Source organism: Argopecten irradians, chromosome 5 (assembly GCF_041381155.1).
Source record: "Argopecten irradians isolate NY chromosome 5, Ai_NY, whole genome shotgun sequence".
In the NCBI taxonomy this organism is placed as follows: domain Eukaryota; kingdom Metazoa; phylum Mollusca; class Bivalvia; order Pectinida; family Pectinidae; genus Argopecten; species Argopecten irradians.
In genome coordinates this window covers 40,488,403-40,512,978 of record NC_091138.1, presented here as the reverse complement: position 1 = coordinate 40,512,978, position 24,576 = coordinate 40,488,403, and the positions used below count along the sequence as shown (strand labels likewise).

Here is a 24,576-nt window from a genome sequence, read left to right as displayed (position 1 = left end):
ATTAGGCACGGGCACATCTTCACTAAGGTGTAAGTGTTGGGAGCATCCAAATACTTGTGAATAGATGAAGGTCAGAACCTGCAGAACAATAGGCGAGAAGGCAATATTAATAGACTTAATTATCTTGTATAATAATAAATCAAGGAAAGACTTTCTTCATAAAATATTAACAACCTTTCGTATTGCTCTTTACATTAGATTAGATGTTTAGACATTCACAAGTTTTGTAGCAAATGGGAGAAAAAATGAACACCGACGGAGTGATTATGCTAATTATCTTTAAGGTGACCCGGATGATTCACTGTCTAATTCTCTATTGCCGACAAGACATGCACGTAGCTGTTCTCATCAACAATAAGATATCGTAATATAATCTTGTGTTAAATGTATAGTGCATGTTCTCAATTTGTTGGACTATACAAGTACAATGTACGTGGTATTACGTATTTTAACACTAAATTAGATTCTATTAGATTGAAGTTTCTCCATTTATGAGCTGTAATATGATTTATCTATCGAGTTACAATTTAATGACACGTCCAGCGTTACTCGTGTGAAGACTTGTGTGTTGAGTGTAAGTATTTATACATTAGCTACTTTCCAAAACTACATTTTAGTGTATCTAGCTATTTCTTAAGAAGTTGATTTCACTTGTTTAGATGAGTTCTAGATAAAATGGGAGATTTATTACATGAAGCCATACACTAGAAGCGTCGGATTCCTTTTGGCCACATAATATATCCATATAATTATATTGATTATGTTTTCTCTCTAACATGCACAAACGTATGATGTAAGAGCTTTTTATGCTACCAATTCATTAAAAGGTTGTCAAAGGTTAACTTATGACTAAAATAAACTTTAAGCTATTTTTAGACTGATATATAGTGAAAGGGTAATGATACGTAACACACATTGGCGTAGAGAGGTCATAACCGGATAACGCCGGTGTTCATATCCTTATGGGAACGGAGTTGTGTTTTATCAGAGTCTAGGTGTAACCATGAGGTACGACGGTTGGCGTAAATATCTTGTGGCTGGCTGGGCTATTGTTGAAACTTTTCTGTTCGCTGGTCTACTGTATGGATGGGCTCCCATGGTATGGATATTTAAACAGGAAGGAGTTTATGCAGACCTGTGTCCGCACGAAAGAAACATATCCCACCTTCCTCGATATGGTAATAGTACGTCTGCCACGGTTACGTTAAGCACATACAATGTAATGATGATGGGCAGTAGCAGTACAGCGCCGACCACGGAGGAGGAGAGTGGTCAGGAAGTGGTATGTCCCCCTCAAGATGACCGATTTGCGTTAGCATTTACCATAGGATCTGCTATATTCTGTGCAAGTTCTGCTGCCTATGGATTAATAACCTACTGGACCGGCACAAGACTTGCACGGACCATAGCAATGTGAGTAAAGAAATATCTATGTTGTGTTTAATATTAAAATTATTATTTCTATTACGACAACCTCAATACACCTTGCATTGGTCATTATTCAGAATAGCATAAATTCCATAATAAATGAATTATTACATCAAACATCACGACTTTCTTTAATAATCACCAGTTTGTTTATTCTACACAATATCGTGTCATTTTAGAGTATAATAAGTTTTATTTTGAATTTAGAGAATATGCTATTCGGCCAGGGTCAGGCTTACAGCTACTCGTTTATGTACATGTATGCAGTGGTCAGTTGTCAGTTATCTACACACATATGGTCATATCATAATCCGTGATTAGCCTTGTGTAACACGGAATGGACACATTGTGTGGGCTTATGGGGTAGTAGATATCAGGTATTAGATATCATGGCCAAATACTGATGTATGTACTAACCATTATAAATGTACTAACCATTATAAATAGAGCTGACCAGTGAAATATCAGGGGGACAGCTAGACAGGGCTAGCCAGAGAGAGGGAGCTATACTTGATCACACACCGTGTGTTTGATCCCATTTTGGGCCTCATATCAACCATAATTTTGAAAATGGACCCCCGTTGAAAACTGACCTCGGGTCATTTTTCAACGTTGAAAAATGACCCCGAAAACCGTTGAAAACTGAACTTTAAGCGCACTTTTCACAACGACCCGTTGAAAAGTGACCCCGTTGAAAAGTGACCCATTAAGAACTCGTTTTCACACAACAACACAACACGACACCACAACACCATGAAACCACACAGCATCACACAGCACATCAACACACCAACAACACACCAACAACACAACACAACACCACACAATAACACATCACACCACACAACAAAACACAACAAAATAACACAACATCACACAATATAACATTATACAACTAAACAACGCATCACACTAAACACAACATCACACAACACACAACCACACAACACAAGACAACATTACACAACAACAATACACAACATCAAACAAAACATAACACAACAACACACAATACAACCACACCACAACACACAACCAAGCAACAACAATACAACAAAATCCAACAACAACACTCAATAACACTACACAACACAACATCACACAGCACACAACACAAAATCACACAACACACAACACAACATCACACAACACAACATCACACAACAGCACATCACACAACATTACACAACAACACATCACACAAACACGCAACAACAACACAACACTACCCAACAACAACAAAAAAAAACACAACACGACTCACAACACAACAACAAAATATCACACAACAACACATCACACAACACAACCACACCACAACACACAGCACAACAACAATACAACACCACCTAACAACAACAACACAACACCTAACAACAACACAACACCAAACAACAACACAACATCACACAACATAACGCTACAACACATCACAAAAACATCACACAACAACACATTACACATACACGGAACAACAACACTACACAAAACACAGCCGCACAGCATACAACAACACACAACACAACAAGACATCAATAACACACCACACAATAACATTAGACAACCACACATAACAACACAACACAACACAACAGCACACAACATAACACAACACAAAATCACACAACAACACAACACAAACACAGCCACACAGCATACAACAACACACAACACAACAACACAACAATAACACAAAACACAATCAACATTACACAACCACACAAAACACCATAACACAACAACACAACAGCACACAACATAACAACACAACACCACACAACAAACAACACACAACACAAAAACACACAACCCCAAAACAACACAACAATACAACACAATCATACGCAGAACAAAACATAACTGGTCCATACGCAGATCTATATATAATACATGTATTCTTGTATTGCAGGGAATAAATATATATTAACAATTACTGAATACCTGACAAACGTAAGATCGTCGAAAATATAATCATAAAAAATCATTAAGAAACAAATTAATAATATCCTATAATTATAGTTTTGTAACACTATCCACTGGTCCTAGGAAGTGAACACCACATAGTAATAACTTTGCATGCAGTTGATAACAACAATTCCTTTTTATTTACTACGTTACCTCAGTGTTATATAGCATTAGCATTATCTACACGGACGGACAAAATGACTATAGAAAAATGAAAGTTTTGTAGTGCCGTATTCTCCATAATAAACATACAAGCACCTAAAATATTTAAATGAGGTATTTGTTACGATGACAACAAGACCAAATTTCAATTCAAATCGCGGTAATTACGTAATTTAAATACCAGCACAGAAGGGTCGCTTATATTAGGAATGGCGATAACAGAATTTGAGAATCATGTTTGTGCAACAGCTATATATGTGAATGTACTAGGGTCATTTTTCAAAAGACCATCCGTTGATAGTTTGCCAAGGTCATTTTTCAACGGTCATTTTTCAACAGACCTGCCGTTGAGAATTGACCCTAGACACTGTCAATTTTCAACGGCATGTTCAATTTTCAACGGCATTCGGGGTCCGTTTTCAACGTTGAAAACTGACCCGAGGTCAATTTTCAACGGAGGTCCATTTTCAACGTTACAATATCAACCATGAATTTATGTATTATATGCAGTACAATAGAATAAAATGTTAACAAAAACATCGGAATCAATCATCTTTCAACGGCAACTCTCCACGCACAATAAGCTATACGGACCTAGGTAACGAAGAATGCATGTATATACCGAGCCAACAACTAGAAAAAACCTGTAACAGACAACAATAAACACCTCTATAAACAAGCCTCCCTAATTATTTTATTATAAATTGTAGCGTTAAATTTTAATTGATTTATCATTTCAGCTGACTATAATCATGAAAACGGTTATTCTTTTAATCAAATATTATGAACATTCGTAGCAGTTTTTGTACAACTTTCTTCCACAATAGGCGGTGTTATTCAACTCTCGGGGCATCTAATAAACACTGCAGCTGTTAATTAACAATGTGTTTATACCACACGTGGTATAAACTCTGTACGCATTCTGATTGGCTGTCACGGTGAACTGTCAGGTCATCATTGTCAACGTCATCAATAAGCAAATGGCGTCATTCTATGTTGTGATCGCCGCTTGACGTCCAAAACTGCTATTGGAAAGCTTATGCGTCGTGGTCGTTGTGTCAAAATACGTGACGTTTTCATACATGTTAAATTGACCATAATTACTAATAATAAATATTGACGGACAAGAATTTCAATGATGGGTTTCGTAGATGTAACGTGTATGATATGAACCTGATCTTAATGGTAATAGCTTAATGATTATCTGGCGGGAAAAAGACGATGCTGTGTTGTGCGAATGCTTTTACATGTAGTCCGACATTGAGTTTTATTTTCTGGAAGCAGCTATGGAAATTTGACCTCAATAAGACGATAAATGAGTATTATTTAACCCTAAAGATATTCCCAATTAAAAGAATGTGATTTCGATTGGATTCTTTACCAAACGACGACTTTTGAATACTAATTAGTGTCTTTTTGCTGATGAAAATACTACTACACCTTATTTGCATATTTCGGTTAATACACGTTATCGTATCCCCGCCGTTTTTCTATCGGCTAAAACGAATATGATTGTGTTCGAAACAGGTCACATTACTCGTGATTGTTGAATATTGAATTTATTCCACACTCGTAAGTTATTTTTTAAAAGTTACAAAGACACTCGCTAAAGCTCATGTCTTTTTTAACTTTTAAAAAATAACTCACTCGTGTGGATTAAATTCAAAATTCAACAACCACTCATTGTGTAACCTCTATTTACCTTTTCTTTCCTCCAAAAATATGTTTATAACTGTCTGTATGTCACTGTTCTTTTCTATAATCTCTTGAAGGTTCAATTTGAATACATACTTTCATTTTTGAGGTTAAAGTACCTGTACCAATACTTATTAAATGTTATTAAATTGATATTTTAGCTCTTATATTTTATCTTTTAATTTTGCATTTTCAAAGATAAATGTTAAGACACCAGTACACGCTGGGTTAGATATTCTGATCGTCAGGTAGCTAACGGAACACAGATGATACTCTAGTTGACGATTTACCCTGAACTGGTGTTTTATTGCCAAGCACTCTTAACAACCCACAAATGATCCTATTTACAGGGTGATGTTTTTTGGTGGAGCGACCATGCTGGCTTTTGTTGACAAAGGTATGAATTTATAAGACACTGAATTAAATATCATGTTGTAAATAGCGATAGTTTGACAAACCAAGCAACGATTCGGATTTTAAGGGTCTGCCTTCAAATACAATTTTTCAGCCATAACATTTATTGCCTATACAGTTCCGAATAGGCTTTGTCAAATGTATAATAATAAGTAAAACTGGTCTAGGTATACGACTCCCACAGACTGGCAAACAGACGACACCTATCCGAAGTAGTTCAACCGTTTGAAATGATATCAATTTAAAAAATAAACGAAGCTGAAAATAGTCAGTAAATCAAAGGTTTATATATGCAGTGTAACTTATCTAAGCCGGATGTCTTCTGGACCAGCATATTTGGCCGCTATATACTGGTCACATAATCAAAGGTTTAATTGGCTTTAAATTTAGAAGAAAAATGGCTTACAATTACGCTGGAATAGACAAGGATCCGGATTGGATAAGGACCGTTATATTATCTATATCTATTGTAGAGAAGCCGTGGTTGGTTTTCCCGGGACTAACAGTCATGGGTGTTGGTGGTTTACCTGTTCTGATTACAAATGCACAGGTAATAACTTATATATATTTTAAACAATACACATAGAATTCAACATTTAAAGTTTTATATGCCATAACTACCATAGCTATGAACCAAAAGGAGATTTTAATATGCTATTTACCAACAAACAATACCAACATTTTGAGAATTACAAATCTTACAATTAATAGGTTTTAATTTTACAAAGTTAAATAAGAGCTCAAGAGCGACATTAGTCATTTTTAAGTGTCTTCTAAAGAAGCGCTTTTGTATCAACATACATCAAGCATTAAATTAAGAAGTATTACAGTGAATACATTTTGAATTGTTGTAAATTAAGGATGTCACCTGTATGTCCATGACCTTAAATGATATTCACAGCTTAATTCATAAAAAAACAACTAAATAAATGAATAAATTACTGAAGAAAAAAACTACACGTCAAAACTTCCGTCCAATTATGCCACATATAACCTTGATATCTATTGATTACTGTTGGATATTACTAGATTGTTTTGAACAATATTTTGATTATGAATAAAGTGTATTGTTGTATTTCCTTCCCGGACAGAACGTAATAAGATAATGCATAGGGACATAGGATTTTGTTATGCCTGTACAGATATTTTTAGTCATAATATTGTAGGTGAATGATCATATTATAGAATTATTTGTAAGCGTTTTTTAGTGTAATATAAATATACTGTTTCCATAATGTATCAGCTGGTTTCACAATCCAAAACCTGTAACATCTGGCTCAAGGAAATACTAGAATTAGAAACGTTCAATACTATAATAATTAATATTTACACATATGTACATTTTATATTATGGGCTGATACGTTCAAGTTCGTGATTGAGGATCTGACAACATCTCATTAGGGTCACATTCTGATGTAAAATCAACTGTCAGAATCATTTCATGTATGTAGTCATCTCGACCAACAAGCACCACATGGCTACATTTATATGTCTGCTGGAACGAAATGTCTTTTGAGTTTTGTATCTGGATGCCTTTGAACTGAAGTCCATGGGAATATAAAGGTCATTCGAATGCAAACCATAAAAGTTATGTTATCAGATCCTGTATAAAACGAGTGATAAGTAGAATATATATTTTATTCATCATGGACAAACAAAAATCTGTCACAATAAAGATAATCATCGTCTAAAAGACGACAACCATGTGGAATGTAATCACCGAGTCGACGTAACGACATTTTTAAATTGCATACCTTATCTTCCATGATATGTTCCCTTTCTTATTTTATCAAACAGATCTCAAACCTGTTTGTGAAGGGCAGATCTACGTTTATTGGTCTCCTTTGCGGTGCGTATGACGCATCGTCATCAGTACTTCTTATAATCAAGGTGAGTTAACACGTTTCACTAGTACATAATTTCCCGAACGCGGCTTTTCAGACTTATTTGCAAATACATTAATCCGCAGTTTCATCTCATAATTTCGCAAATAATGACTAAATGTAATTTAAAAAAGTCAAAAGCCGAGTCCTATCTTGGAAATAATACACCGATGCAAAGCTTGGGAATGGCAGACTTACAACATTAAACGTGTTCTTCCACCCGGATGTAGCCAACAGGAAATAAAAATGTGAAGTGTAATTATCTGTATAAAGAATGTGAACCTAGTTTTACAGGTGTAATTGCCGATGGGTGTTCTTTACAGTGTAGATATTTGCAAAAATAAGATAATCTGCAATAAATATTTGAACACATTTTCCCTTGCATTTGCTGTATGCACGCATTCCAACGCTTCACGATCGCTATATACGATCTGCTGTAAGTATATAACAGAAGACTTCAACATGTAACTTTTTCATACCTATAGGGCTAATGGGCTACAAGATAGAGGAACCAGCGGAACAAAATTGCACAAGATTTCAAGAAATGTCCTATGGGAGAAACAAATTTATGTATTCTACCTAGTGGCCATACTTAAGTTCCACTGTCTAGAAATTAATTCCTAAACATGACCAAGAAAACCACACATAATTTGCAGAAAATCTTTAATTTTTTTCATTATGCATAATTAGAAGATATTCAGTACAGTTTGTAGTAAAAAAGGCACCAAATTGTGGATCACAAATTGACTCAGCAACTTTACTTTGACAGGTTAATTTACTTTGAAAAAAAATATTGTTTTAAAGGGAAATAATAAAGATTTATTCAAAACGAGTTTTGTAATTCATGTATGATTTGTCTGCATCCTCTGCATTTGGTTCGACCTTTCTCATAGATAAGTTCCTCTTCGTCTTACACCGTACCGTCAACTTTCATTATATTGCACAAAGAAGGAAGCCGAAACATTGTATCCTATATGGCGTTTGTGTGATTTTGTCAGATTAATAATTTGTGATACTGGTTTTGTTTAGCTTGCATACGAGGCCGGATTCCACAGTCAGTATTCGTACGGCATTCTAGCTGGGTTACACGTCATTGTGGCAGTAAGTACGTTTGTATTTCTGCCTAAAGATCGCATACGTAAACAAGAAAAGGCCTACCCTACAGACGAGGAAGAAACGATTGAAAAATGCATTACAGAAAAACCCAATATTCAAGTAACATATATTTCAAAATGAATACAATTGATGGAAATAATATTTAAGGATTAACTTGAATAGATTTTTTATGTTATGGAGATATAACACAAAAATCTGAGTGTACTCTAAATAAACCGCGAAGCGGTTTATGATGAGAGTACACTCAGATTTTTGTGTTATATCTCCATAACATAAAAAAATCTATTCAAATTAATCCTTATAATTCAAATTACTAAAGATGATCTCTTCAATACTCAAAATTCATTCTGGGATCTTTTGTCTATGAAATCATTACGCCGTCATCTCAGCCAATCAGAAGCAACGTCACAAACGGCGACGCCATTTTTTCCTTTATGGGCTGATAAAGTAAATTTTTAAACCAATGAAAATGCTCGTAACAAGCAAAATTGAATTATTACAGAATAAAATATGTTATGCTTTAAGAGTGCAACTTAAGTTAAAAACCCTTCATCCGTCGCAATTTGAGACATTTTAAGAAACCCCAACATGGATTTTTGAGGAACGCATTTGATGCCATTGTATTCAAATGAGAGCAAAATTGATTACAATAAGTCCTCAATCACACAATGGTACCCGGATCTGACGTCATTTCTGAAGGGATGTGCAATCAAAATTTTCAGTAATGCTTACTGTACAGATTATAGATATTGCATAATCATGTTCACATCTGTAGTCATTTCGTCACAATTTTTCAATCGAATATAGATAAATGCACATCATGTATATGCATGCTGTGAATGTCGTTTTAGACCACAAAGCATTAGAAGCGATGTACGATGAAAATTTAATGTGACCCCCTAATGAAATGATGTCATATCCTCTATGAACGCATAAGGAGGATAACGATATGCATTTTAATCAGATTGAAACAAGTCTTCTCAAAGCATCTCCCAAACAAAGTAACCATATATATCATAGAAAAACTGGTCATGATCAAATAAACGATGTAATGATTTTTGTCTCTTGTACAATATGTGATCAAACAATATAATACGTTACTGTTTATATGTTCAATAAACATTATTTTAATTCAGATACATCAGATACAAAGACAACGGAACCATTAAATGGGGAACTGCGCATGTCTGAAAACCAACAACCTTCTCTAAAGAGTTGTATATTGTCCAATACATACATTATACATGTATTGTGGGTCAGTATTCTTCAGCTACGGTTTTACTACTTCCTGGGTTCCATGAACAGTTACCTCAACAGGATAACAGATAACAACAAAGAATTAGGTAATACATTTCAAAGTATTAGGTAATACATTTCAAAGTATTAGGTAATACATTTCAAAGTATTAGGTAATACATTTCAAAGTATTAGGTAATACATTTCAAAGTGTTAGGTAATACATTTCAAAGTGTTAGGTAATACATTTCATAGTATTAGGTAATACATTTCAAAGTATCAGGTAATACATTTCAAAGTATTAAGTAATACATTTCAAAGTATTAGGTAATACATTTCAAAGTATTAGGTAATACATTTCAAAGTATTAAGTAATACATTTCAAAGTATCAGGTAATACATTTCAAAGTATCAAGTAATACATTTCAAAGTATTAGGTAATACATTTCAAAATATCAGGTAATACATTTCAAAATATCAGGTAATACATTTCAAAGTGTTAGGTAATACATTTCATAGTATTAGGTAATACATTTCAAAGTATCAGGTAATACATTTCAAAGTATTAGGTAATACATTTCAAAGTATTAGGTAATACATTTCAGGAAAATATTAAGTAATACATTTCAAGTAATACATTTTTCAAAGTATTAGGTAATACATTTCAAAGTATCAGGTAATACATTTCAAAGTATTAGGTAATACATTTCAAAGTATTAGGTAATACATTTCAAAGTATTAGGTAATACATTTCATAGTATCAAGTAATACATTTCAAAGTATTAGGTAATACATTTCAAAGTATTAGTTAATACATTTCAAAGTATCAAGTAATACATTTCAAAGTATTAGGTAATACATTTCAAAGTATTAGGTAATACATTTCAAAGTATTAGGTAATACATTTCAAAGTATTAGGTAATACATTTCAAAGTATTAGGTAATACATTTCATAGTACAAGTAATACATTTCAAAATAAGTATTAGTTAATACATTTCAAAGTATCAAGTAATACATTTCAAAGTATCAAGTAATACATTTCAAAGTATCAGGTAATACATTTCAAAGTATTAGGTAATACATTTCAAAGTATTAGGTAATACATTTCAAAGTATTAGGTAATACATTTCAAAGTATTAGGTAATACATTTCATAGTATCAAGTAATACATTTCAAAGTATTAGGTAATACATTTCAAAGTATTAGGTAATACATTTCAAAGTATTAGGTAATACATTTCAAAGTATTAGGTAATACATTTCAAAGTATTAAGTAATACATTTCAAAGTATTAAGTAATACATTTCAAAGTATTAGGTAATACATTTCAAAATATTAAGTAATACATTTCAAAGTATTAAGTAATACATTTCAAAGTATTAGGTAATACATTTCAAAGTATTAGGTAATACATTTCAAAGTATTAGGTAATACATTTCAAAGTATTAGGTAATACATTTCAAAGTATTAGGTAATACATTTCAAAGTATTAGGTAATACATTTCAAAGTATCAAGTAATACATTTCAAAGTATTAGGTAATACATTTCAAAGTATTAGGTAATACATTTCAAAGTATTAGGTAATACATTTCAAAGTATTAGGTAATACATTTCAAAGTATTAGGTAATACATTTCAAAGTATTAAGTAATACATTTCAAAGTATTAGGTAATACATTTCAAAGTGTTAGGTAATACATTTCAAAGTATTAGGTAATACATTTCAAAGTATTATGTAATACATTTCATAGTATCAGGTAATACATTTCAAAATAAGTATTAGTTAATACATTTCAAAGTATCAAGTAATACATTTAAAAGTATCAGGTAATACATTTCAAAGTATTAGGTAATACATTTCAAAGTATTATGTAATACATTTCAAAGTATTAGGTAATACATTTCAAAGTATTAGGTAATACATTTCATAGTATCAAGTAATACATTTCAAAGTATTAGGTAATACATTTCAAAGTGTTAGGTAATACATTTCAAAGTGTTAGGTAATACATTTCATAGTATTAGGTAATACATTTCAAAGTATCAGGTAATACATTTCAAAGTATTAAGTAATACATTTCAAAGTATTAAGTAATACATTTCAAAGTATCAGGTAATACATTTCAAAGTATTAAGTAATACATTTCAAAGTATTAGGTAATACATTTCAAAGTATTAGGTAATACATTTCAAAGTATATAGGTAATACATTTCAAAGTATCAGGTAATACATTTCAAAGTATTAGGTAATACATTTCAAAGTATTGGGTAATACATTTCAAAGAATTAGGTAAAACATTTCAAAGTATTAGGTAATACATTTCAGGAAAATAACAAAGTATCAAGTAATACATTTCAAAGTATTAGGTAATACATTTCAAAGTATTAGGTAATACATTTCAAAGTATCAGGTAATACATTTCAAAGTATTAAGTAATACATTTCAAAGTATTAGGTAATACATTTCAAAGTATTAGGTAATACATTTCAAAGTATTAGGTAATACATTTCAAAGTATTAGGTAATACATTTCAAAGTATTAGGTAATACATTTCAAAGTATTAGGTAATACATTTCAAAGTATTGGGTAATACATTTCAAAGTATTAGGTAATACATTTCAAAGTATTAGGTAATACATTTCAGGAAAATAACAAAGTATCAAGTAATACATTTCAAAGTATTAGGTAATACATTTCAAAGTATTAGGTAATACATTTCAAAGTATTAGGTAATACATTTCAAAGTATTAGGTAATACATTTCAAAGTATTAGGTAATACATTTCAAAGTATCAGGTAATACATTTCAAAGTATTAGGTAATACATTTCAAAGTATTAAGTAATACATTTCAAAGTATTAGGTAATACATTTCAAAGTATTAGGTAATACATTTCAAAGTATCAGGTAATACATTTCAAAGTATTAGGTAATACATTTCAAAGTATTAGGTAATACATTTCAAAGTATTAGGTAATACATTTCAAAGTATTAGGTAATACATTTCAAAGTATCAAGTAATACATTTCAAAGTATTAGGTAATACATTTCAAAGTATCAGGTAATACATTTCAAAGTATTAGGTAATACATTTCAAAGTATTAGGTAATACATTTCAAAGTATTAGGTAATACATTTCAAAGTATTAGGTAATACATTTCAAAGTATTAGGTAATACATTTCAAAGTATTAGTTAATACATTTCAAAGTATAGCATTTCAAAGTAGTAATACATTTCAAAGTATTAGGTAATACATTTCAAAGTGTTAGGTAATACATTTCAAAGTGTTAGGTAATACATTTCAAAGTATTAGGTAATACATTTCAAAGTATCAGGTAATACATTTCAAAGTATTAAGTAATACATTTCAAAGTATTAGGTAATACATTTCAAAGTATTAGGTAATACATTTCAAAGTATTAGGTAATACATTTCAAAGTATTAGGTAATACATTTCAAAGTATTAGGTAATACATTTCAAAGTATTAGGTAATACATTTCAAAGTATTAGGTAATACATTTCAAAGTATTCAAAGTATATACATTTCAAAGTATTAAGTAATACATTTCAAAGTATTAAGTAATACATTTCAAAGTATTAGGTAATACATTTCAAAGTGTTAGGTAATACATTTCAAAGTATTAGGTAATACATTTCAAAGTATTAGGTAATACATTTCAAAGTATTAGGTAATACATTTCAAAGTATTAGGTAATACATTTCAAAGTATTAGGTAATACATTTCAAAGTATTAAGTAATACATTTCAAAGTATTAGGTAATACATTTCAAAGTATTAGGTAATACATTTCAAAGTATTAGGTAATACATTTCAAAGTATTAGGTAATACATTTCAAAGTATTAGGTAATACATTTCAAAGTATTAGGTAATACATTTCAAAGTATTAGGTAATACATTTCAAAGTATTGGGTAATACATTTCAAAGAATTAGGTAAAACATTTCAAAGTATTGGGTAATACATTTCAAAGAATTAGGTAAAACATTTCAAAGTATTAGGTAATACATTTCAGGAAAATAACAAAGTATCAAGTAATACATTTCAAAGTATTAGGTAATACATTTCAGGAAAATAACAAAGTATCAAGTAATACATTTCAAAGTATTAGGTAATACATTTCAAAGTATTAGGTAATACATTTCAAAGTATTAGGTAATACATTTCAAAGTATTAGGTAATACATTTCAAAGTATTAGGTAATACATTTCAAAGTATTAGGTAATACATTTCAAAGTATTAGGTAATACATTTCAAAGTATTAGGTAATACATTTCAAAGTATTAGGTAATACATTTCAAAGTATTGGGTAATACATTTCAAAGTATCAGGTAATACATTTCAAAGTATTAGGTAATACATTTCAGGAAAATAACAAAGTATCAAGTAATACATTTCAAAGTATTAGGTAATACATTTCAAAGTATTAAGTAATACATTTCAAAGAATTTGGTAATACATTTCAAAGTATTAGGTAATACATTTCAAAGTATTAGGTAATACATTTCAAAGTATTAGGTAATACATTTCATAGTATCAAGTAATACATTTCAAAGTATTAGGTAATACATTTCAAAGTATTAGGTAATACATTTCAAAGTATTAGGTAATACATTTCAAAGTATTAGGTAATACATTTCAAAGTATTAAGTAATACATTTCAAAGCATTAGGTAATACATTTCAAAGTATTAGGTAATACATTTCAGGAAAATAACAAAGTATAAGGTATTATATTTCAGTATAACAACGAAGTATAATCAAACTGTTTCAGTGATATTGTCTCTTATCGATATTGACATAACTGTGTTATCGGCGCTATGTTTGGTTGCTAGAGACACAGTAGCTCGGTAGTAAAGGTGCTCTACATTAAAACCACACCGCCAATACTGTTAAACGCATTAGAACCCACATGGAGCAGTTAGTGGGTTTTTTTCCGGAGTTGCAATACGAAACAAGTTAATGTTAAAAATGATACAGGAAAAGTGATTGATGTGACATATAACCAGTTTTTAAACTGATAATGACATCTCAGTGATAAGAATATCGATTAATGAACTAATGCGAAATTCATGATCCAAGCATCATTAGGTAAGGGAATGCAACATTATGTTCTGTACCTCATAGTATATTTTAGATGTTTAGGATTGCTTATTTATTCATATATATTTACATTACAGTGTCATCATATCGTAAACATTTACAAAAATATGAAACAGTTGTGCATGAAAGTAATACATGTATGCATACGTGTACTTATCTCTCTTACTTTATATTCACCATATGTGACGTTTTGCCTGCGACGAAACTTTTACTTATTTAAAACAAAGATGTAATATCAATATCAGCGAATATTTTAATAATTTATCAACTATTAAATGAAATATATCTTTTTCTGGCAATATCAGTTATGGGCTGTTTGATATATAATACTTTTCGTATTTGTCGTATATTACATTCTGCAATTAATATTGCTTTTCTGTATCCACTATTCCAATATGAACCATATATCTAAATTGTGCTTGTTACGAGCACTTTTACTGGCTCAAAAATTTACTTTATCAGACCATAAAGGAACAAATGGCGTCGTCGTTTGTTACAATACTTCTGATTGGCTGAGATGACGGCGTAATGATTTCATAGACAAAAGAGTCCCAAAATGAATTTTGAATATTGAAGAGATTATCTTTAGTAAATTGAATTATAAGAATTAATTTGAATAGATTTTTTATGTTATGGAGATATAACACAAAAATCTGAGTGTACTCTCATCATAAACCGCTTTAGAGTACACTCAGATTTTGGTGTTATATCTCCATAACACAAAAAAATCTATTCAAGTTAATCCTTAAATATATTTAAGCAATAAACTGTTACCAGATTGGACATACAGTTATATGAAGCCCATCCGGAAGGAAGATAAATAGAATGGCGCCCGTTAGGGCGCCATGAATATTTATCTTTCGGACGGATGGGCTTCATATCAACTGTATGTCCAATCTGGTAACAGTTTATTACTTATATTTCCATTACGATCATTCAAATTCAAAACTATACATATATATCTTTTGAATTCCCCGCTTGCGCAAGTGTTGACGTCACCAAGTTCAATAAACAGAACAGCCATAGCATCAGCTTCTGAATATAGTTCAACACAAAACGGTTTGAAACAAGCGAACAAATGGGATAATATTTTTTAATACACGCTATTTTGTCAACACGATATTACCATTAGATTTCATAGACCGCACAACTTTAAAACCACTTTTAAAAATATTTGACCGTTATGTATAGGCGTAAGTATACAGTGTATACATTGTCAGTGACACTGCGGAAACGTCAAACATTCATACGCTTGACCAGATTGGAGTTCATAGCCAGATATTGCCCATCTGGTTTACCATAGATCAAACGGGAAACTGAAAGTAGAATGGAAATATCTAAATATATATACATGTATACATATAATGTTTATTCTATAGAATCATTTGATTGTTAGAAACATATGTACGATAAATGATAGCAACAGATCATTGTGATATCAAATCGTTCATCCAAAAATAGATTCACCGCGGATACAATTATCTGTGTAAATGTGTTACATATATACCATTCACTGTTAAAGGGAAAAACAATGGTTCAGAGTTAATTAATATATTTTGTTAACAAGGCCCTGGGAAAGGCTCACCTGTAGCTTCCAATGTCAATTTGCTGTCTCGTAGTACACATTCCGTTGTGCCGAGACCCAGCCAATATAACTTTTTTATCTTATTTGTGAAATGTATATTGTGTCGAAGAAAATGAGATAAAAGATAAGTAATTAATTTCAACGTATTGAAGCGAATTCAGTTTACCTCTTATAACCAGTACAGCCAAATATCTGTGATATTTTTTGTAACCTATAATGAATTAAGCCCTCCTTCAGCAGGTATCCTTTTAAAAGTCTAGACAAACTAACACATTGAGTATGCATAGTTGTACATGTGTGATACCGATAAGCAATTAAACTGGAAAAGGTTTCCCCAATTATTTTTATCACATTAAGATATTTTGATAAATTTGAATTAACAGCATTGTTAAATGTCTGAATTTTCTTTAAAATTTGCTAATATTAAAGTTAAGTTGATGCTATTTGAATTGGTCCCAACACTATTTACACTAAGAAGATGCACCTTCTGCATACGTTCACACTAAAATTCTGCTCGGAAAAATTGTTCTGTAAAATCATTTTTTTTTAATAAAACTGTTTATCTATATTTAATTAACATTTGATAAATAACATCTGTCTTGAAAGAATTGTATGATAGTTTTAATACCAAACATTGTTGACATATACCAGTGGTCATTTGGATTGCCCTAATTAATTATTAGTTTAAATAGTGCATATAAGTATTAATCAATAATATGAGTCAAAATCGATCAATGAACATTAATTAACTGGACCGTCGTTCTACGAGGCCATTGACCTCTTGTTATAACACAACCCAAGTCCTACGATTTCATTCCTTCCTCAAATATGAGGATTTCCTCAGATAGCTTGAAATCACCTTACAATAGAATTTCAAAGACACATCTAATTGTTGAGGACAATTAAGAAGCTATTTTTGTAACATCATATAGATCTTATTCGACAGTTTTGGAGAGAATAAGGATCAAAATCAAGAAACGATTTTTTTATTTTTCTATATCTCACATTATTTGGTTGTTTTCCGTACATTACGTTGTATGAAAATGAAACAAACGATTGTTACGTAACGAGTTACTTCATTTGGTTAGTGCTGATCATCATAATAATATTTTCTTGTAATTTGTATTTGTATAAATTTGATAATACATACTGCATAACAACAACTTTACGTCGTATTTTGGTACTGTTTATTTTATGCTATATACATGTTTATTAAGAACAATGTTTGCTTGAAATTCAGAAACTATTTTAGATTTTAAAATTATTATTAAGATTACAGTTTATTAATTATCAAGGATTACTTTAGAGTTGACAAGATAATATGTATTGCTTAGTTCGTTCTATCATCTATATATGTCTTGGGGTCATAGGCTCGATATAAAAAAAAACCAAAAACAAAAACCCGATAAAACGGCAGGATATTTCAGACTATGTGTTGTTATGTTTATATTTTGTTTTTCAGTTAGTCAGTTTACAAATACAATGATGTATACAATGGTTGGCGGGGCTTTAGCATCTCCTTTTACGGGTTTAGTTTATGATTGGCAGCGGAAAATATACAGTGGTAAGTACAAGTTAGTATCAGTTTTTCTCAGCATGGCTATATATTTTAAATACAAAGGATAAAAACATGATGACGTGTTACGAAAATATATCATATAGATACTACCTGCATTAGAGGGTGACAGTGCCTAGTGTCACTCCGAGGATATCACTGTCACCCGAGGCAAAAGACGAAAACTTACCGACGTCAGTAAAATAACATATCAGCTTCCATACTGTAGTCGGGAGCGCTTATTACCGTTGTACTATAAAAATAATAATCCCAACACACATTCAGTGAAATATTCTTGTTGTCTTGTCTTCTGCGTTTGTAAAAATCTTAACGTTTTTGTAATCTCAACAAATTTTGGCTTCGTCCCGTCGTCTGTTTATAACATTAGCAACGTCACGAAGACGTTTGAAATCGCATGTCTTCCGTTCACCTAATCACCGGCGGGATTAATAAACCTAACATAATGCGCTTGGACGATAAGCGAAATTTTTAAACGGAACTCTCCGTACTTAATGTGAAAAAAAGGATATTGATAAAAAGGCTGATTTAACAAAACTATTACTAAATAGCTCCAGATAAATTTCGAAGCGTCGCTTCAAAAAACAAATATGGCGTCAAAAAAGAAACGAGTGCGCATCTTTGTCAGGCGGTTAATATTTTGCATTATTATACCTCAAGTGAGAATCCTGCATTCTGATTGGTCGAGAGATATTTGGTATTTTACACTATCACACGGCAGGTAACATTAGAACAATAGGAAACAATAGACACGTTCGTAGCAACCCCCTAGCAACGGGTGATAGTGTATTTTTGACAGTGCAAAATATCAACCGCCCGAAAAAGATGCGCACTCGTTTCTTATTTCGACGCCATCTTTGTGTTTTGAAGCGACGCTTCAAAATTTATCTGGAGCTGTTTAGTAATAGTTTTGCCAAATTAGTCTGTTTATCAATGAAAATATCATATTAAGGACGGAGCTGTCCGCTCACGTCTTTTCGCTTACCGTCAAAGCGCTATATGTTGGTTTTTATGAACCCGTCGGTGATTAGGTGAACGGAAGACATGCGATTTCAAGCGTCTTCATGACGTTGCTAATGTTGTTAATGTAGCAGAAAACAGTAGATTTGGACAATCTATGAAATTAAGGCGCATGCTTTAGAAATATAGATATAGTCATTTAACTGTAAAAAATACCTGTACAAAAGTATATATATAATTAATCAGCACAACTTTTGCAATTACAATTTGATATTTTGACACAGATTTGGCCATATTCTGTGCTTATTCATGCATGTGAATACCATGGTAACAACAAAAAAATACCTGAAAAATTGCAAAATATCATGATTTTTAGCCCAAAATTGCAGAAAATTGTACTCATTTTTTTTCTTAAGACCTACCTTAAATCGAGCACTTCTATCACAATGGCAAAATAAGCCAATTTATTTCATAGGTCGATTAGGTGGATTTTTCAATATTTTTGCCTAAACCCGCGCCATGGATTTTCCTTCAAGTAAAGCTAGCATTTCCGGTCAAGACGCACTTCCGGAGGAACCCAGAATTGTAATCTCTAACCCATTTTTGTTATGTTTATTTTTGAAAAAAATGAAACTTATATCAAACCCTCCATATTGGATGTACCAATTTCAGAATATATTTTATTTTTAATTGTTTATGCATGGCTCAAAACATGGGCTCCCCACTTAATAAAAATATAGACCGTGGCCAGGCTGTTCTTCTCTGGTTTGCTACCTAACAGATGACGGGACGAAACCAAAATTCATTGAGATTTACAAAAACGTTAAGATTTAAACAAACGCAGGAGACAAGACAACAATAATTTTCACCAAATGCTTATTGTGAGTATTCTTTTTTATAATGCAATGATAGTTAGCGCTACTGAGTAGAAGCTGATATGCTATTCTACTGCCGACGGTGACTGTTCGACTTTTGCTAAAATCAGATAAAATGTTTCAATATATTGCAAATACCTGAAAACTAGTTTTGTTTCTAGACTTTTGGTATAATAAAATAAATACTACCTGCATTAGAGGTGACAGTGCCTAGTGTCACCCCTCGGAATATCACTGTCACCCTCGGCTTCGTCTCGGGTGACAGTGATATCCTCGGGGTGACACTAGGCACTGTCACCCTCTAATGCAGGTAGTATTTATATATTGTCAAAAATACACTATCACCCGTTGCTACGAACGTGTCTATTGTCTCCTATTGTTAAAATGCTTGCTGCCGTGTGATAGTATGAAATACCAAATATCTCTCGACCAATGAGAATGCAAGATTCTCACTTGAGGTATAATAATGGAAGTTATCTATTTTCATATCAACGCATTGTCGATTTTACTCAGATTTCCAAATAAGCGAAGCCGGTGCTTGATATCACTCTGCATGAAGCAGTGTTTTTTTGTTTTATCTATAAGTGGGGATATTGTAAGATGAATTCATGATCCTATTGCCGGGTGACAATACGTATATCAGGAAATGTCAGAGATCGAAATGTTTCCTGTTTCTGATATATGTGGCATTTATATGATATGTCATTAATGGTAATTAGAAAGCTTGTCGTTTGTAGGTTTATAAAAGTAATTAGCTATCTTTTAAGGACGTTTCTAATTTGTTTAAATAATTATGTTTTATTTTAAAAAGCTTGTCATTCCTAAAATAATGCTTTGTTTTGAAAATCTTGTCATTTATATAATTAAGAATTATTTTAAGAAGCTTGCCATTCCTAAAATTAAGTATTCATTTAAGAAGCTTGTCATTTATATAATTAATTATTGTTTTAGGGAGACGGTCGCACATCCATCGCCAGTTGTTACCGTCCATATTGCCCATTAGTATTGCGAGTGGTCTTGGTATACTACTATCATTACTGGTGCTCCTCCCTAGTCTAGATATGTTGTATATAGACTTTATCGTTATGACGTGTCTCCGATCATTCCTCTACAGTTCTGGGACTACATTTCTCACTACCGTGTAAGTATATTGACATCGATTGATTTCTATTGATAACATTAAGCGTTGGCGTCAGCTGTTTAATTATGTTATGCAGCCCTATTAAGATTAATTGCGTGCACATATTGTGTCAGGCATGAATAATATTGAGAACAGCGACATTTCAATTATCATATGAACCAGCTTTTTTCATTTCGTTGGGATAACATTTTTGCGATTTAGCGGCATATTGATACAATTTCATTCGCGAAATGTTGATATATTGTTGAATCATACACACCCCTGCACATGAAGCCTGATAGCGAAAATCTAAAAACGCTTGAATTTCTTTGTTTACTTAAAATTGCAAAAATTGACCCCAGTAAATAAACCGGACATACGGTAATACAAAACAAATAAATCCATCATAGTTTGTTGAATGTCGATTGTATTAAGTAATGGCGAATATCCTTAGACATAATGGAGTGAAAGAAATTGATTTCGATTTAAAAAAAAAAATAAGCGAAAAAAAATAGGAATAAAAAAACAGGAAAACAATTAAACCAATCTGGGTTGCTGTTTACAGTGTTTGTATATTACTATTTTTTGTCTATACAATATATGGAAATTGAAATACTTCAGTTACTTGTGATATTTCTTCGTGTTTTTTTCTCTGCAGATTTCCGAGTGAGTACTTTGAGATGTTATATGGAATAACAATTATTACAGCGGGAATATTTGGCTGTCTCCAGTTTGCATTGTTCACCTGGTCTCAGAGCTATGTCGGGGCCATACTGCATGTGAGTAGATTTGTAAACTATTCAAATGTTTATATCTTAACAGAAAGGACTTTTATGCACACTCCACATACAGAAAACAAAGAGTTAAATGAATTGAAAATGGCCACTGTAAGGTGACAAATTTATCATAAAATTCATATCAAAGTTTATAAATATTATGCAAACAAATTAACACATAATTCAGTTTTATAAAATTATGTAAAAGGATAATGAAACATAACATATTCCAGAACATCTCAATATTAATATTAAGTTTGGGGTTTAATAGAACACGGCCACATCGATAGAACACGGCCACGAAGTTAAAAATATCTCAAAGAGGAATTTTTAACTTCCCCACCAACACTTATTATCAGTTCCTTTACGGGTAAAGTCTATGCTTAACAGGGGAATATATAAAAGTTATTCAATTACATAATTTATATTTTGTATTTTTGACGTATTATGTCAGCATTGAATATTATTTTTATTGCATTTACGGTGTTATAAACGCAATGGCATACGGACATATTCGATGTAGTGCGTGACGTAATAAATAAACATTCCATGCTATTTTCAAATACCTACATGTATGTGCATCAATTCAAGAATTAAAGTGTACAGGGAATGTTATTATGATTTTCTATTTTTCAGTCTGATGTGTTCTGTATATGTTTGACAGCAACGTCGCTGATACATCCGATCTACCACTGGGTCAAGTGTCGACGTATCGACGACTACAGTCCCGAGAAACATTGATTAAATAGATTCCTAGATACGTTGTATTGTTATCACTACAGGTCATTTGAAAGTATTTTCCTCAAACAAGACGTTTCATCTCTTTCAATACGAGGGTTTCGAAGTACTTAAACGACGTGGGCCGAGTGAAATCAATCGTTAATTAGTCACACCCTTTGGCGATTGTGACGTCAGAAAATCACGTCAATATATGACGTCATAATATCGTGACGGTGGGACTAATTGACGGTAGATATTGCACTTACCAGCGTCGTTGTGGTATCTCGAAAGCAACGTATCTGCAATGGGAATATTTTCTTACTAAATTTCTTTCTTGACACGGCCTAATTGTTGGCCTTTAGTTGAACGTTCGCTCCCATGGTGAAGACTCTCTATAATAAATCAATAAAAAAGTTTTGTTTTATAAAGAATGGTTTCAGAAGGGTGTTGTAGTCCTGAATGATATGATAAAAAAATAGTGAAAATGTTGTGTTTTACAGTCTATATGAGTTTAATCAGAAATTTAATATGCATACAGATTTTCTTACATATCAAGGTGTAATCAATGCCATTAAAAAAACTTTCTCATCAGATGAAATTTCCAATAGGATTTTAAATTACCCATTCATCCCAAAAAACTTAGAAATATTTGTTAAGCATAAAAAAGGAGCAAGTGATTTTTATAAGGCACTTTGCCAGAATACTACTGTTGCTACAGGAAGAAAAAAATGAGATGATATTTTTGGCTTTGACAATCAAAAATGGAGACAAAAATACATTATTCCTTTTATCAGTACCAGAAGCACAAAATTGCAGTGGCTTCAGTTTAGAATTAATCAGTATATTTTAACCACAAATTCATATCTGTTTAAAATAGGCCTTGTAGACACTCCTTACTGTCATCAGTGTAAAACTGAAATTGAGACTATAGTTCATACATTATGGGACTGTGAAAATGTTCAGTTATTCTTATCAAATTTTGAATCCATATTAGAGATGCTTTTCCTTCCATTTTCGTTTAATAAGGAATCTTTCATTTTTGGACTCTCTAATTGTAAAAATTCTACAGATTATGTTGTCATTTTAGTACTAAAGCAATATATCTATAGTGCTAGATGTCTCCAAATTGGTTTATCAATGTATGCGTTTAAAAATCTTTTGAAGGATATGTACAGGACTGAAAAATACATTGCAACCACCAAGGGTGAAACACATTATGAAATTTGTCAATGAGTGAAGAAAATGGGAAAGTTTTTTAGAATAATGTCACTTTTTAAACTTTTTCTCTTAATATACTTTAATTTCTTTTTTTCCATGATCTTGGTGTGGTATCTAATCTTTTTACATATGATTTTATAATCTCATTGAGAATAATGAGCCTTGTCAGTCCATTGCCACTTCTTCCTTCTCTCAGTTCTTTCTACTATTCTTCTTTTTTACTGAATATCTTCTTTTGCTTTTCCAAAAGGGTGCAACTTGCAAATTTCTGTCATTAATCGTTCAATTAAAACCCAAGAAAATTACTATCATATTGTATAGGGAATACCTGGTACTGTAAACCACTTTGTCTACACGGCACATTTTTTTTCCCTTTTCAGATTTGATATAATCCAGTCGAGTATTATATATATGTGCAAACACATAATAACTAAATATATATAATGCATATATACATATCGACAGAGAGAGTAAACTTTGTTTTTCAATGGACACCTTGAGAGTGCATTATATCTAGCAGCCCTTGTAAATAACTTGGTTTACAGTATTAGAGAAGTTCAAAGTTTATAAATGAATATTACGATTTAAATAATGAATATTGAATATCACATATGTAAATGCTTTTTGTACACCAAAGTCTATAAAAGTGTAATTTCTGCACTTGCTCAGCACTCAGCGTGAAGGGAGTAGGGTGACTGGATCGCCCGTCGTCAGTATAATGTGACCGG

General features: G+C 31.7%; 2 protein-coding genes across 2 annotated transcripts in view; one reads left to right on the top strand and one right to left on the bottom strand.

Annotated features, from left to right (window-relative positions):
* LOC138323854 (exportin-6-like) overlaps positions 1-24,576 on the bottom strand; it is a 603,808-nt gene that overhangs the window by 294,715 nt on the left and 284,517 nt on the right. The window lies entirely within an intron of this gene.
* On the top strand, positions 903-22,668 carry LOC138323848 (equilibrative nucleobase transporter 1-like). Its single transcript, XM_069268741.1, has 10 exons — positions 903-1,413; positions 5,601-5,647; positions 6,138-6,214; positions 7,463-7,555; positions 8,578-8,764; positions 9,801-10,007; positions 18,069-18,170; positions 20,966-21,155; positions 21,793-21,913; positions 22,547-22,668. The coding sequence occupies exons 1-10, from the start codon at positions 1,004-1,006 to the stop codon at positions 22,649-22,651; spliced, it is 1,539 nt and encodes a 512-aa protein (XP_069124842.1). The 5' UTR covers positions 903-1,003; the 3' UTR covers positions 22,652-22,668.

Excerpts from the sequence above, each read along its gene's own strand:
- LOC138323848 (XM_069268741.1), top strand. The coding sequence starts at position 1,004 with ATGAGGTACGACGGTTGGCGTAAATATCTTGTGGCTGGCTGGGCTATT. Across the intron at positions 10,008-18,068 it reads AGATAACAACAAAGAATTAG|TTAGTCAGTTTACAAATACA; the intron begins GTAATACATTTC and ends TTTGTTTTTCAG. Across the intron at positions 21,156-21,792 it reads ACTACATTTCTCACTACCGT|ATTTCCGAGTGAGTACTTTG; the intron begins GTAAGTATATTG and ends TTTTCTCTGCAG.